This window comes from Candoia aspera, chromosome 1 (genome assembly GCF_035149785.1).
Source record: "Candoia aspera isolate rCanAsp1 chromosome 1, rCanAsp1.hap2, whole genome shotgun sequence".
Classification (NCBI taxonomy): Eukaryota; Metazoa; Chordata; class Lepidosauria; order Squamata; family Boidae; genus Candoia; species Candoia aspera.
The window spans coordinates 62,750,779-62,767,677 of NC_086153.1; the positions used below are offsets into that span (position 1 = coordinate 62,750,779).

At 43.9% G+C, this 16,899-nt stretch overlaps 2 protein-coding genes across 2 annotated transcripts in view; both read right to left on the minus strand.

Annotated features, from left to right (window-relative positions):
- The window catches only part of CAPN11 (calpain 11), a 57,642-nt gene extending 57,275 nt beyond the window's left edge, over window positions 1-367 (minus strand). The window contains exon 1 of the mRNA XM_063305115.1: window positions 239-367. The gene's annotated coding sequence lies outside the window, so the exon portion shown is untranslated. The remainder of the gene's footprint in view (window positions 1-238) is intronic.
- A 9,781-nt stretch (window positions 368-10,148) lies between these two features.
- The window catches only part of TMEM63B (transmembrane protein 63B), a 79,600-nt gene continuing 72,849 nt past the window's right edge, over window positions 10,149-16,899 (minus strand). The window contains exons 22-24 of the mRNA XM_063305090.1: window positions 16,120-16,235; window positions 14,513-14,596; window positions 10,149-12,852 (exon numbers count right to left, since the gene is read on the minus strand). Coding sequence (XP_063161160.1) covers window positions 12,688-12,852; window positions 14,513-14,596; window positions 16,120-16,235 — 365 coding nt within the window. The 3' untranslated portion in view covers window positions 10,149-12,687. The remainder of the gene's footprint in view (window positions 12,853-14,512; window positions 14,597-16,119; window positions 16,236-16,899) is intronic.

Below are 16,899 nucleotides of genomic sequence, written 5' to 3' on the forward strand. Positions count from 1 at the left end.
CCCACATGAGGGCTACCAAGATTGTTCTGCGGCCATTCCTGGAGGAAAGCAGAAGCTCCGCTAAATCAGGGCAGGGCGCTTGGCACAGCCCCGCCGAAATCTCAAGGCCCTGCAGCAAAGGAAGAGCCGGGAGGAAGCGGCGCAGAGAAAGCACTGGAAGCTGCAACACGCACACCCCACGCCCCGAATGAGTCTTAATCGGATTGTGTAGAATGGCCGCTCACTCAGATCTACTTACGCCGGCTTCCGCAAGACCACAATTCTGCTTCTCGGAACCACTCCCTACGCCCTCCACATCGCCTCCGAATTTAAGCGCAGCAGCTGCCCCTCCAACTTCCAGGCCCGAAGGTGGGGTTTGGCTGGCTGGATGTGCGGGCGGGGCCCACCGGAGGTTGGGCGGGGGCGGTGAATTTAAAGGCGCCGCCGCCGCCGCTATGGCCGGTTGAGATAATTCGCGCCGGGTTCAGGTCTTCTCGGCTGCAAAACTCGTTTCGGACAGTACAAGACGTCCCCGCTCCTCCCGCCGCCATACAAGCCCACAAATCTGCACCCGCTTATTGTTCCTGGACCATATTCATTCCATGTGATAGAAGGGGATGATTAAACGTGTTGAAAATCTACCGATTGATCCGAGCGAAGGACGCTCACAGGGTCGCCACACTGCGTGTGAGCAGGAGTGGGAAGCAGCGGGCGTCTCGCACCAGAAAGGTGCGGATTAGGGAAGAGGTTCTGATTTTTCCGCGAGGTATTTAAGTCACAGACTTATTGCTCAGAGTTTCCGCATCTCTGCCCAAATCCCCGGAGCTTCTCTTTGAAAGAGATGGATCCCTTTTTGGTCTTCAGGGACTGGAGTCCTTAACATTTCAAGCGTGGCCGAAGGGCTACGGTGAGACCAGTAAAGATTTGGGCAGTACAGTATACCAATACAGTATTTGGACAAAGCTTGGATTTCATTCCTCCCCATCAGGTTTAATTAGCATACAGGTGTGTTTTCTGCTTCAAAATGGTAAGGAACCATCTTGCTGATCATCACAAAAGAAGGGGGTTGGGATTGCAGATTGCCAACTCTGATTAAGGGCAATAGGGTGGAACTGTATTCCTTACAAGCAGGTGCACCACACTCATTCAAAAGAGGACAAATGGACAGCCAACTCTCTTCTAGCCAAATGCTTCATTGCTTGCTGCACAGACGTTCCAGGTCTTTTGAAAGGAAGCATTTTCTTTTGAGTGTGTCATATGAATACTGTTCAAAAGTCATTGATTCATGCAAGGCCTAAATACTCTGCACAGAGGCAACTTTGAACCCGCAAGGACACCTATATCTTTTTTTTTTATTACAATTTTTTGGTACAGTAAAATATACAAAACAAAAAGATAGAAAAAAAACATGAAAATATGAAAAAAAGAAAACATATAGTTATGCCTTCCTCCCTTCTATCAAGTAGTTGCCATCTTATTCTTTTCCCTATCCTCTTTGACCCTTTTTAATCCCCAAATCCAGAAATCATCAGCTCAGTCTTTTCTTCTTCCAACAAAAAGTCTATATAAGGTTTCCAGTCTTTCAAAAAAGTCTTTGTCATTTTTTTCTCTGACCAAGCTGGTCAGCTTTGCCATTTCCACAACTTCAGCTAATTTTATACCCCAAGTCTTCCACTCTGGGTCAAGGACACCTGTATCAATGCCCTTTGATATATGACACTGCCCTGGGCATAGAAAGTATACGTTCCAATGCGGCCCAGGCGAAAGTCTCAGTTCTCTATTCTTTTCTACCTCTTCTGGCTCTTACAGGCAATAAAATTTTAGTGTGTGTTCCTTGTTCTTGCTTATTGGCATCAGCAGGTGCAACACTTGGCTGATTTTGTCTGGGCTCAGAAACTAAGCAGGGATGGGCCTTGTTAGGATTTGCATGGGAGACAGTGAATGCTAGGGCTATGCCCTTGACTGGGTGGTTGAAAAGAATCCTATAAAAATGCAGTGGCAAATTCACTTCTGTGCTAAGGCCAAGAAAACTGATGGATATGTCCATGAAGTCACCAGGAGATGAGCTTGACTCAAAGGAGACTTTACCTTTTATCTTGCTTGTTGGTGAATACACTAGCCCCATTGCTTTTCTATTGTACTCACCTCAGGAGAATTTGCAAACTATGTCTTATTACTGTAGTATGTACCAAATGTCTGTATGTGTATCTTCATAGGACTGGAAAAATAAAGGGAGTCTGCCTTATCAGTGCGAAAAGCTGGTGCCTGCAGAGATAGTAAGCCGGCTGACAGTCATGGTACATATCTAAGGGAGTTGAGAAGACCTGCTTAGTTACATGACTGGGAAAGTAAATACTGAGGAATGTAGCTGGGTGAGACTGGCTTGGAAACTCTACCTCCTTATTTGTTTAAGCTCACTTGAATCTTAAGTCCTTAGTCTATATTCAGTAGATAATTTGCAAAAGCAAGTAAGACATACCAGTCACTTATTCTCAGCATCTACATCCTCCAAGATCCAATTGCTTTTCTTGACCTAGAAGCTAGAACTGCTGATAGTGTCACAAAACACCACCCATATAGCATGTGATATGGAGACTATAGAAAAACCATGAAAGTACATCCATCAGCCTTGTTCATGATTTAATTATGGATGAAATGACAGACCTGGCATATATCCCTGAGACCTGGCTGGATGAAAGGAGTGGGCTTGCAGAGATCTGCCTAGCTGGATTTCATGTTTTGCATTAGTCCTTACTTGGGTAGGGGAGGTGGTGGCAATTGTATACTGGGAGATTGAGCTGTTGCAAGGTCTGTTGTTCTGCAGATGGCAAGATATGAGATCTTGCTTGTGATACTGGACCAAAGGGACAAACTGGACATGCTATTATATATTATCCTTCCCGGCTGCATGGCAGCACCCCTCACCACGCTGCTGGATCTCATTGCAGGGGTGATGGTTGGATGTGAAAACTTGGAGCCTGCCTCAAGAAGTTAGACTCTTGATACCTCCTAAATCTATTATCTATTTTTGAAAATGCAGTACTTTATATCCTAAATGTAAGAAAATTAAGCAATATTTTTCCATATGATCTAGATTTAATAGGCTTAAGGGTATGTGGAATATATATTAGTATTCATTCCATATTGATATTACATGGCTAGTATATAATTTTATTTATTTATTTTACAAATTTATTCACCGCCCATCTCACCCCTACAGGGGGACTCTTATAATTCTTTTTCTTTAACTAGTTTTTCCCATTTTTCTTACTTTTTAATGTTTAGTTTATTTTAATCACCACCAATGCATGAAGTTTTTTTTCTCACAGTATAACAATTACTGTATTTTTTTCTGTTGGTGTTGTAGCTGTTTGAATCTCACTGTTCTTATTTTTTTAAGTGTCTCATGTACATACAGGAAATTGGGCTGAGTAACCCAACCCAGCTATGTTGTATGAATTCCATCACAGGACATTTGGGAATGTATAATGGGGAGGGGGGAGGACAATATTTGGTGTTCATTAAAAGAACAATAAGAAAATGTTATAATGACATATGAGATAATTATTAATTCATTAATAACCCAAAATTAATAATTATTAACTATTCAGCTGTGGAATCTTTGGTGTTCACAGCTACTGTATATAAACAGAGAGCAAAACTCCACTCCCTTCGAACACTGATGATGTTACCCAGTCGGGTAAAAACGTCTGCAAGAAAACAACCAAGCCCAGAGAACACCAAAAACTCCACAGTTCAATCCTGAGCTACAGATATTCTCTTCTATTGGAACTATTCAGCTCTTGGGCTGCAGCGGTTGACGGTTGTTCATACCGCAGTCAGGAAAAGCCATTCGTAGGCTTGAGTGGATTTAAACTCAGCCACGTTCATTTCAAAAGAAACGGGACAAATGTATGTCCAAAGGGGAGGTGGAGGGGGGGAGCCTAGCTTTGAAGGGTGGTGTAAAATATCACTGACCTGATCACCACTGACATTCAAAGGAAGACAAAAACTAATAATTTTTCACTCTACCCCTATGAAAGGGGGCGCATGTGGCAAGGCAAAACTTTTTGCGCGCGAGATGCGCATCTCCGTATTTGGCTCTTCCCGGACGCTCAGCAGCCCGTCCCGGCGAGGCCAAGAAGGAGACGGCTGAGCCAGCTACCCAGGCGCAGCCCCGAATCGGAGGCAATAATCCCCGGCGCCTTTAAGAGTCTCCTCTGCGAGGTAGGAACCCAGTGGCCTTCTCTGGAAATTCGGGCCCGCTTTGAGTCAGGCTTCAGCTATGCTGGCGGCGGCACTCCGGCCGCCACGCCCAGAGAACCCGGGGAGGGTAACGGAGCGGGCAAAGCGTCACTCGGGGGCGTTCCTTCAGCTGGAGCTCCAGGACCGGATTTGTGCTTTGTTTCTTCTAATGCTGGCGCTGAGATACTTCAAGCACGCGTGAAGTGCCCTTTTCCTGCCACCCTTCCAGGACTCTGAAGCACTTCAGAGGGTGGCGGAGTCTTAAGTTCCGGGCAAACCCGAGCTCGTCTCTTAGAAGTTGGCCCCCTCGATATTGTTGCCTCAGACGCGATTCAAGAAGAACGAGGCCGCCGCAAGCCTCCTTTGAGTAACTGAGCAAATCAGCTTCTGATTTGGCCAGTAAAGAACCGCCCTGGCCTGGTGGCTAACGGGCTCGAAACCTCGGTAGAGGGTAAAAGTGATTACACTACTGTACTGTAGCCTGTAACCCTCGAGCACGGAGCGGGCCTCTGGTTACCCACAGTTGCATCAGCAACTCAAGATACACTGAACTCGACTGTAAAGGACAGCTTTATTTCAGCGGGTGTAGACTAGACTGGGCCTTGAAAACACATCCACTCCATGCCAACGTAAACACCTGCAAGGGGTGTGCAAGCAACCAAACCTGCATTGTGACAGGTTTGTATTTAGTATTGCTCTGACCTATTCAAGATCCTGAATAATCTGAAGTATCTGCTAAGAACATAAGAGCAGATAATGTCCCATCTAAATTAGGGGTATTATATCTGGGCTAAAAAAATCCAGATGACCACTACATGGCAGCAAAGAGGTGGAGAAAACTCAAATATTGGTGCCATTAATGCTTGTCCTGAGTTTTGCAGCCCAGATCTGATACCTCTAATTCTAGCTAACTTTTTGTGTCCCCCCCGTGGCTACCCATATATAGCTAGCAAGCTCACAACCATGAATGCAGGTCAATAGCTGTCTTCCACTGTTCTCTTCAATATCTGGCATTTAAATAATGCTGCTTGTCCCTTAGGAAGGAGCAAAGAGCCATCAACTCATCTTGCTGGGAGCACTAAACTAATTCTTGTTGATCTCAGACAATGCTAAGCAGGGTCAGATCTGGTAAATATTTGAATGGGAGTCTACCGGAGAAGTTCAGGTCTGTAGGCTACCTTAAAAAGTTGAAAATATGATTGTGGAAGGCAGCAGCAATCCATTTTGGGTTGAACCCCCTTTTTGGGGGAGATGGGTGGTGATAAAATTTGAAAAAATTAAATAAATACAATTTGACATTATTAAGAAAATAGAGGCATGTTCATGTCACCAGAAATGAAGCTCGATTTGGGGTCTTTTGCTTACCTTACTTGAACAGCCATCAAGTGTACTAGTAGCCAGTCAAAGCCTGATCTTCCATGTATTTGTTCTTCTACAGCCACCTAAATTGGTGTCTGTCATCACATCTAACAGCAGCGGATTCCACAATTCAGCAATGGAGTACTTCCTTTTATGGGTCCTGTATCTCGCTGTATTTACATTTAATACATAACCCTGAATTAGAACAATAGCGAGAGAGTTGAGCTGTCCGACTTTTCCACATCGTGAGTTTATATATTTCTGCCATGTTTCCCTTACCCATCTTTGTCCTAAGCTAGAAAGCCCCAGGCTTTGTAGTAAGCATACTTGTAGGAGGGCTTCTTTAGCTCTCTGATCAAGTCAGCTGCCCGTTCTTGCTTCTTTTTCAGTTGTACAATTGCCTTTTCTGAGGTGCTGTGACCTGAACAGTTCATCACATCTAGAATGCTGTGAGCCCCTATGAACTACCAAACCACGTCTGGAATGGCTGGATTGACTTATTCTGGAATAAAAGCAGGCTAGAATGTTCCATCTCTGGAGCACTGAGTTTTGCATAGCTTGTTTTTGTCTCCTATTTTAATGCAGTTATACAAAGAAGTCTGTTTTAATAGCCTCTTATATGCAGGCTGGAGAGCCAGTTTGGTGCAGCGGTTAAGGCACCGGGCTACAAACTGGGAGACTGCGAGTTCTAGTCCCACCTTAGGCACAAAGCCAGCTGGGTGACCTTGGGCCAGTCACTCTCTCTCAGCCCTAGGAAGGAGGCAATGGCTCCTGAAAAAAAGGGGAAAAAGCCACTTCTGAAAACCTTGTCAAGAAAACTGTAGGGACTTGTCCAGGCAGTCTCTGAGAATTGGACACGGCTGAATGGATTTTAAAAAAAAGCAAGCTGGGTAAGGATCATACTGCATATTATAATTTTAGACTGTTTCAGTGATAAATTTTAGATTTTAACAGCTATATTGGCCTATAGATTATACTTTTGCTAGTTGTGTATCCTACTCTGACAAGATTATACTGTATGCCTTTGTCAGTGTTGTGATAGCATTAGATTTCTAAATAATGTTATAATTACTTAAACAGAATTTAACAACTGTTATTTGGATGCTGAGAAAGCATAGACATGGTTTCATGAAGATTTCTGAAGCAAGTTTTGCTTTATTATTTATTATTATTTGCTTTATTATGCAAGTTTTACTTTATTATTATAAAGTTTTGCTTTATTCTCCAAAGTTTTACATTTTGGACATGGTTAATTTGGTCCTGAGATCATAAGTGATTAGCAGGGTAGCCTTTTCTTTTTATAGTTTCATAATGGTAAATTTTCCTTCTCTCTCTCTGGTTTATAAATTCTAAAATATAGCATGTAATGTACTGAGACAAAGCATAAAATAATGCTCTATACATAATGGGACCATATATTTCATAGATAATGGCAGAAACATCTATCCTTGATTTTTAATTAGACAGTTTGGTATTTTGTCTGATTACTTTTCATTGGGGTAGATCAGACCTAATGCCACTGAATTTCAGTGATAATTTGTACATGTTTATGACCTTTGTTTTTAGGGTGTACCTAATTCTGCTCTTTATTTTGGTATAATGATTACAAAAAAGCTATCTCAATTGGAAAATTAGTTTCAGCTTTTGGTACAAATGAAACAAGGTCTATATAGAAGAAATCATCTCTTTTGCTGCATCTCTGGACCAGCATTCTCCCCGAGGTCCACACAGCTCCAACTCTGCCTGCCGTTAAGGGAACCTTGAAGGCCCGACTCTTTTCACTGGAAATGGGCTAGAACACTAAATGTACCCACCATTGAGGTTGCTTTGCAGACTGTGAAGGTTCTCTTCCCCCCGAGTGGCTGTTTCATTCTTGTTTTAATTGTAACATTGTTTTTGACCTTTGGTAGCTGCCCAGAGTTGTGTACCAGTGGACAGCTATGGAAATAGAAATTATAAATAAAATGGACTATCAAGGGCATGATAAATGCAGTTAAAATGAATTTAAGCCCAACTTTGATTTATATTGAAGATGTCTCCCTATTTTTGTTTCCTCATATTATTTTAAGTGAATTGATAACCTACTAAACCATTTGCTTTGGTAGGACAATTTGGTAGGGCTTGTTGGGAAAGATAAGATTTAATTTTCCATTCTTTCAGGATGATTTGTTTGTGTATTAGTAATGACGGCACATGCCACTTTTTCTTCCAGAGGTAATAGACTATGACATGCTTGGTATTGCAGGTGAGTAAAAAGGGGAGATTGGTTGCTGTGTTGCCATCTGGTTGGCTACTTGCAGGAAAATGCTGCGCTAGACAGATGGAAGTTCCTTCTTCCTTGATTTACCCCTTACGTTCTGCCTAAACATTTAGGAATGACTTACCTATCTGTGCTAGTGAAGAGTAACATAACGGAAGAAATCTCGTTAAAAAGAGATATGGGAGACATCAAAGGTAACATCACCCAACTGCACACATTCTAAGCCTTTTTCTTCTTTGGCTTTATAGGGTTTGCAGAGATTCCCAATAAATATTTGCTTTGTGCTGCAAAGCAATACATGTTACAAGGCCCAAGAAAGGTCCCAGAAGTATGAGGAAGCCATAGAAGCCCAAGAGTTACAATTGCATTTGTCACAAGCTGAAGCCTGGCTTTCATCTGTCTGCTGAATGAAGATCGGCTAACAATATGTGAACACCCAGCTAGTTCAGTATGTATAACAGAATGTAAGTCTTTAATACAGAGAATTTATTCAATTCCCAGGAATCCCTAGAACTGAAAATCCCATTGTTTTTAAAAGTTATAATGGGAATATATAGCCTGTAGTTCTGTATTAGCTTACCTCTGAGCCAGGATGATCAAAGCTTTAGACTTTATTTTGTACACCGATTTACCCGCAAGTGAATCTTACTGAATTGATTACTGTAGATAATCAGTAGAGGTGTAGGGTTGCATTATGATAATGGGAGGCAATTGGCAAGACTCAGAGGAAGGCTGCGAAGAGCTGGACTTGGGTATGATGACCGTTACGGGTTTATCATTTACTGTATGGCTAAAATGAACAAACAAACTAAGACAATTAATACAATTGAATTACATGCCGTGAATACATACAGAGCTTGTGGACTCTAACAAATGAATTTATTTAAACTCAGAAGGGCATAAAGATTGTGAAAAGAGGTGTGAATGCCACAAATGCTATAAAGGGCCAGATATCACTTGCTCCAAGCTTGGTTCTCACCAGGGCTTCAGCAATAGAAGATGGGAGACAGCCTCTCCTTGATAGCCTCTCTGCAAGCCAGGATATATGGAGAGAGAATTGAGGGGCTTGGGGACAAAAAGGGGAGAGGATCTTCAGTGCCTGTGTTGCTGCAGAGGACGGAGTTAAAGAACCCTTTCCTTGCATCTGAGTTTACATGGGAGAGAATCAGAATTAGTAGTTCTTTCTCTAGCTGTAAACTAAGTTATTTTTTCTCTTGAACCTTAATCTTGCTTCATGTTTACCTTGGAAAAGGGCTGCCTGCTCCACACGCAATCTCCTCCCTATCCAATGCAGCTGCCTTTTCATCCTGAGAACCTCCTTTTCACTGTTTTTGCTTCCAGTGAAGATGAATTCATTTTACTTCCATCACATTCAGATCCAGTTGGCAATGGTAAGGCATCAAAAGAAGAGTGTTGTCTTCATAGCTGGCAGATGTCCAGAGTTTTTTTAGCCCATAAAAGTCTTGGCTCCCTTAATGACACTTTCAAGCCAGGAACCTATTTTGCCTGTGTTGGTTTTGTCCCAAGCTGGGATTTTCATAGCTGTCCAGTAATAAGAGGTCTGCATTGGCTTTCAGCTAGTGAGGAAAGGACAAGTGTTTGGGGATATGCACTTTAGAGAGATGCCTTCCCTTTCCCCAGTACATCACTGCAGGCTTGATGCTTAGCATTTCGGAGAATGCAGATAGAACCCTGAAGGCATGCTTGGAAAAGGATATTCTGTGTCTATTTTGAATTAGCAAACAGTTTTTCTTCCATGCCCATCACTCCACCACACTATGGAAAGGGGGAGATTTTTTTTTTCAAGGATTATCGTGCCTTTTTTCTTTGTATTTTTAAGCTGCAGAAAAGGTATCTCAGGGCATCCTGTCTGCAGAGGCATGGCATGAGATGTGATTTAGTTTGAGTACATGCTGCACCTCATCTATGAGAATGACACTGGCATTCTTTTTCCTAGGAAATACACTGCTAGCAATTTCTTCTCCAATTGTATGAAAATGTTTGCAAAAAATGTTCAAGGAATGTTTAGTAGAGCACTAGAGAGTTTGATGATGAAGAATCCACCTCATAATGAGATTCTCCTTCTTCTCAATGTTGAATCAGCATCAATATGGTGGCAGCATGGAGGGAAATGCAATTCCCAGTGGGATGTTAACATAAAAGTGCGTAAAAGTGCTTATCCCTCATTAAAATATCCCCATACATCCTAACCTTGTTGTTGCCTGCTGTTTTTCAAACACTGGTCAATCTTGTGTCTTCCCTCCAACCCATGTTTAGATACACACACAAACAAACATAATGGAAATATGGTAAGTTCCTCTTTTTTCTCCTTTTTTACACAAATATGTACAGGGTATTTATACACATCTCTACACAGACAAAGTGCCAGTTAGAACAGAGCTCCCTGCAGGAGGGGGATACCAATGATCTGCACCCAACGCATCCAGTCCCCACGGGCACAAGCCAGCCCTGCACCGTAGCTGTATCTACACAGACGTCAGATCCCTCGCCACGTTCCCAAATGGAAGCAGTGGGGCTGATGCAGATACAGCCTTGGTGACTGGGCTTTTAGGAATATGATGCCAAGGGACCAGGACAGGAAACTCTGGCATGGAACACGTACTATTTCTAGACAGCATTGAAGAAACATCCTGGAACAAACAGTTAAAATAAAATCCCACGTGCAATTTCAGCAGCAGAGTGGCTGTTGCGCACGGTGGCCACGACAGCAGGGGAAGAATGAGAGGTGCTCAGGCTTCTCTACCCCTCCCTACCAACATCTAGGATAGCTCCAGAAAAGAAACCCCACCACGAGCCGTGGCCCAGCTTCCAAGGGGTGAAGTGGGCTCCTCAAATGTTCATCTCTCCTCTCCGCCTATAAGGGAAATGGGAAGTCCAGCTTTCTCCCATTCAAGAGGCTCGAAGCAAAGGGCTTCTTAGCTGGATTTTTGACCATCAGCAACTTACACAGTCTTGACTAAGCCTGATCTTCAGTACTTGCGCTTGAATACCCTGATTTACCGTCTGGCAAATCTCCATACTCCTGCTCCCACCTGGCCAATTCATCTCCCTAAAAAGCTCAAGCCCCCTGGCTGGAAGAGCAAAGGGAGTTAATTTACACCCACCTCTGTTGGAGAGATGGATAGGGCCTCTGCCTTTGTGTAACACTGGTAGCATTGCTCAAGTACTGATTCTGGCAGGCAGAGGGCAGAGTTGTGCAGAGGAAAGAAGGCAAAACATTAAGACAGCTTAGCAGCAAAGTAGGTCCTTCTGTCTAGGTCCCATCCAGAAAAGGGATTCAGCTCAAGAGAGTTGGTTTACCTTAGCCAGTATGTCAGGCAGAAGCCCAGAAGGTCCAGAGGTGAAAAGGGAAAACAATAGTTTATGTGCCTCCCCCTAAAATCCATCTGAAAAAGCAGGGTCTTCTATGCCAAAATTGTTCTCCCTTTGCCTCATCTCTATTCTAAATGGATTTATTTAAAGTGCCCCCAGAAAGACCACTTTTGAAGGAAAGGCCCCAGTAATAGCTGAATCCCACCTGGGAAGCAGGTCAAGAAATGGGAAACCTTTGAGGCATAAGGCAGTTCCTTAGAGTTCCATGCAAGGCAGTGGGATCAGTAAAGCAGCTGAGCTGCCTCCTCTTATGGAATACACAGTCAGCCTCATGCAAGGCTCCGAGGTGCAAATGGATGAGCTGGGAAACCTTTCCCGGTTACAAATTTAGAAAACCAACCCTTCTCTTCTTCTCCCTCCTGGGAAATTAGGCAGGACAAGAGACCAGGGTTTTAGTCAGTCTTGAAGGTAAAATTCATTGCCAAGTTGTTGCAGATCCCAAATCACTGTGCCTCGTTCCACATTCAGGGTGAAAACAGTGGAGAGAGAGATCTGGAGGGGCTGCTCATCCTGCTGAACCCTCTCCTGGCATATCTCCTGAACCTCTTCTCACCCTGAAACAGGCACTTTTCCACTAGAGCTACAGGGTTCCTAGCAGTTGTTCACTGACACCTGCTGTTACGCAGCACTCTCCAGTTGTGGCCTTCATTGGGTAGTGTTCATGGCAGCAGGTGACCTCTTCCATTCAATCCCTCTTGCTCTTGACAGCTTATTTACAGCCAGCCTTGGAGAGTCCAAGTGACCAAGACCAAGGTTATCATAGGGTTGCATCTTGGCCACCTGAGATAAGATGCTTGCTGATGCACAAGCAAGTAGGAAATTTATACACAATTAAAAACAGCTCTGCTTGGCTGGAACCACTGATTCCTGCCAGGTTCAAAGCCACCCATATTCTTAGCTTAGAAATTCAGTACCTTGATTAAAGCTCAGTCCTCATGGGAACCTAATACATTATTAGTGTCTGTGACTCTAGAGAAGGGTAGTGGTCCAGGGCAGGATAGGCTTCCTGCCCGAATAGGTTCTTGCCATTAGAAAACACCCAGGCTTCTGACGTCCTTGCTTCAGTTCCTCTCCTTGGCAGCGTGAAGCAGCAAAGTCATTCCTTTGACTCCATCTTGGACTTGTGGGGCTTCAGAAAGTGGGGATGGCAAGTAGCTTATCAGAGACTTCCTGCTCCTACCCTGGGGGTGGGAAGGAAGAGGAGGAGGAGGGAGAATGATAGGAAAGACAAGAATGGAGGTCCAATAGTTTTGCCCCACCCTGGAATGAGCACTAATGCAACAGCCAAGTGAGTGGGAGCTGGTGATGGTTGGTGCTGAGCATGTGCTGCTCTTCTTCCCCTTCCTTGGTCTTGACCTCTATTGCTCATTCAAACATACATATACATACAGTGCACATCAGCCTTGTCAACTCTCAGGACTCCCCTGCCCCCTCGTGCTTTCCCACAATCCCTAATGGTGGATTTCATTTTCTATCAGGCTGTCCTCACACGACTGGAAATCTGTATCATTAATGCCATTGGGATTGATGAGCTCCTCATCCTGGGACCCCTGTTCTTCAGACTCAGCCACGTCACCATCTGGTGGAGAATCCTGTAGCACCTGGGCAATGTACTTCTGTGGAGTGGACAGAAAGGGGAAGAGGGAAGGACCCGTTAGCTCTCTGCCTGTATGGGAAATCTGGCAGCAGAATATGATGGAAATGCCATGCAGAGGGAAGCTTGAGAGCAATCATGCTGGCATCAAAAAGAACCCTATATAATGATTTTCTTTAGCATAAGGGGGAAATAAGGAAAAATGACTACATGACACCATAGCTTATGCTATAAATGCTAGACCATGTTTGCAATTGGGCCTGAAGAGTCATACTTGACTTCTCATTAAGGATGACCTCACTTCTCTTTAAAGATGACCCTAACTCAGGGCTGAGGAATCTATAGCTCTCCAAGTATGGTTGAACTACAATGTCCAACAGCCCTCCCCCCAGCACTGCCAGATATAAAGGATGCTGGGAGCTGTAGTTCAGTTAACATCTGGAGAGCCACAAGTTCCCTTCTGAGACATTCAGGTGAGAAACAGCTCAATGACGGCCCCACTGCTTGCTCCAAAGTTGTCCTGCATTGTGTTTCTTATTAGGACCTCCTGGTTTGGGTCCTTCTTTTAGCAAGTCAGTAGAAAACCACCAAGGTAGGAAGTATTTCTTATGCCTCTGCTTATTCAGAAACCTTTGTGAAGGAGCATTCATCAAAAGCAGGAACAACCCCACACTGTGGTCCTGTGGCAGCCATTTAAACCTTGCTTCATTTGCAACAGTTTGATCTGCTTCTGCAGCATCTCCTAGTTCCTTATCAATTAAATTAAATATAACTCTCGATATGCAACAGTAAAGAGCGAAGCATTCCTGTCCACTGAATTATGGAAGCAATAGGACTGACAGAACACTCTTCAAGTCAAAGGATGATGCAAGCTGTTTTTCCTTCTCCTTTAGAGTGCAAATGAGGAAAGTACAGAAGCTCTGCCTATTTACCAGAGTGCATACAGGGTTCTGGCTTAGCAATGAAGATTTGAAAGGATTTTACATAACAAATACTACGAAAAATGGATGATGATGGAAATGATCTCAATTACAGTAATCTCTCTATTTTCCCTGTTTAGTAAAACCAACCAACCAACCAACCCATTTCAAGTAATACAAAATAAAGCTGATATCTGGAAGACTTTTCTAGGCTTCTGGGAGCCACTTTAGAGCCTACATAGTACTCTCCGTGGCACGACTGCAATCATACACATTTCCAAAGTTCTTGTTCTGGATAATTCAGGGACCTGGGGCACAGGGAAGGGGCATACCACAAAGCCTCTAATGAATCAATATTCTCATTCCACTTAAAGCTACTTTGCACTGGGAAATGATGGCCCCAGCTCTTTCTGCAGCACTTAGAGCACATGCCAATGTGTTAGAGCCACAAAGCGAAAGAGAAAGGGGGGCACTGAACAGTCTAGTTTCACTGTCCAGCTGAGAGACAAAGGCCGAAAGTGAACAAACAGCATTGGGAAGGGGGCAAAAAATGAGGTTTGCAGATCCATCATTTCAGACAGGGCCAGTAACAAAGAAGCCTGTTTCCTGCCCATGCTTCTCGGATGCTGCCTGTGTGTAGCCAACCAGGGGGGAACCTGAAAGGTAATCTGTAAAAGCCTCTCCCTCCTCCCCAAAGTCAGACAGAAGAGGACACAGAACATCTGGCGTGGCAGAAGGCAAGCGGAGGAGCTGGAGACTCACAGCTGATTTAGGGGCTGGAGGTTGACTGGCAGCAGGCCGCCCGTTCTCTCTTCCATCCACGACATCTGCCTCTGTGTGGTCAATCTGGAAGACAACAGCGCACCATGAAACAACAGCCAACCTAGCTGCTGGTCAGTTCTCATCCCTCAAACGGAGGAGGTTGGGTGTGTGTGACAGTTGTTATGAGTTGGGTGAGAGTGTCCTCAGGGGCCCAGATTTCACAATCGTGATTTTATGATTTTATGACTTGTGTTTTTCTCCTGTTGCTGTGTTGGTTTTTTAATTCTATATTCATCATCCAGAGTGCAAATTGGATGGCTATATAAATTGATACAATAAATACAAAAACCTCTCTCCACCCCTCCTCCCTGCAGGAGCATTTTATGTATTTCATCTGGGAAGGCTTAATAAAACAGGGGATCTCAACCGGGGATTGAAGAAACATCAGAGGGAAATCCTGACAAGAAAAACCTAAGGGCTACTTTAAGCATGCGTTCTTTCTACTTTCCTTTTGCAGGGCTCCCATAATGAAAGAACCATGTGGGAGGTTCATGTGCCAGAGTTATCCTCTATAGCAGGATTCGTCAACCCTGGCAACTCTAAGCTGTGCAGACTTCAACTCCCATAATTCCCTAGCCAGCAAAGCTTTACGCCTGGGAGTTGAAGTCTGCACAGCTTAGAGTTGCCAAGGTTGAGGAACCCTGCTCTATAGGGATTGCTCAATCTTCACATGGGTAGCTACCTCATCACTGCTGTTCCTTCCTGCCCTTTAAGAAGCCCCCTATAAGGATTGCACCTTCTAGGCTGCACATGAAAAGGCTCTTCATTTTCCAGGTGGAAACAGCAAGGCTTCCTCCTTTTCTAGCAAGTCCAAACAGCAGGGACAGGACGTCTAGTGTGGGAACCAGTTTTTCCAACTGGGCGTAAAGATGGCAAAGCAGAAAACTGCAAGCTTACATGTTTTTTCCCCCTCTACTTCAATACAAGTATAAGATAGATGGGTGTACATGAGATGCTTCACTCCTTCATTTAATTATTTAGGAAATTTATATGGCTACCCATCTTAAGCAAATAACTCTGGGAGAACAACAATACAGACCAATAAAACAACAAACATGCAATTTAAAAGTAGCCATAATAAATACAACATACAAAAGCTGAGGCATCTTACACATCTTCCTTGACCCAAGATTCGCCTACATTGGGTTCTGCTAACAACCCAGCCCAAACAAATGAAGGAAATACCAAGCTTTTACAGTCTTCTGGAAGGCCAACATGGCTGGGGCCACTGGATCTCCAGGGGAGGTTGTTCCACAGGGCAGGCATCGCAACAGAGAAGGCACATCTTCTAGTCCCACAAGACGGCACTGTTTCACTGAGGGGACCCAGAGTGTATCCACTGTGCTGGATCTGGTGGGATGGGTGGTCCCCCTAGCAACTTGCCCAGTGCCATGTAGGGCTGTAAAGGTGATAACCAGCACCCTGAAGTGAACCCAGAAGCCTGCTAGTCAAACATAGACCACAGTTTTTAAAAGGATGGCCCCTTGAACCCAATTCTGTGGCTGTGCCAAAAGCGTCCCTCCCCTGAATATATTTTAGAGTATTACCTTATAATTGTGAGCACTGAGGTATTTGAAGTGTCCAAAGCAGACGTGACATAGGCAGATCACAATGGTGATGACAAGAACCACAAAAGTAAACATGGACGTGAGAGCCAGGAATCCTATGGAAAGCAGATAGCAACGGTCAAGCTAGCCAACACAAATCTGATCTGTCCTGCTGATGACTACTTCAACCCTCTCTCATAGCAGGTGTGGCCTAAAGGTTAGGGGAATCTGCTGTTCTCTGCTACAGAAAGTACAGTTACCCTCAGCTAGGCATCCCTGTTTCTCTTGGCCATAGACTCCTACCATTTGATAAGCAATAGAATCCCTCTCCCCAAAATTATCTTTTGTGATCCACAAAGTCTTACAGCAAATCTATAGCAAACCTCCAGAGGACTCCATTAACAATGCAGGAATTATGTTGGCCTTTAATGTTATCAGAAGTGACATTGTATGGGCAGAAAGCAATCCTAAAGAAATGCTTTATTTCAGCTCCTAAAGTTTAATATAACTAGAACAAAATGCTGGCAGTTGACCCTTTTGTGTTTGCTTCTTTTGCTTCTATTTCACAAAGGCCCAAACACTAGATTCTAGTATAGAGGAAGAACTCTAGGACATGGCCTGAAGACACTGAACAACAGCTGGGCTGAAGTTAAGCTGTAAGCTGATTCCGGTCCAACAACATCTGAAGGCAACCTGGGATACGGATGTAGAAAATATGGGGAAAATAAAAAATAACTGTTTCTTAAATGGTAAATACGGTATCCTGTGGGAAAGATTTGC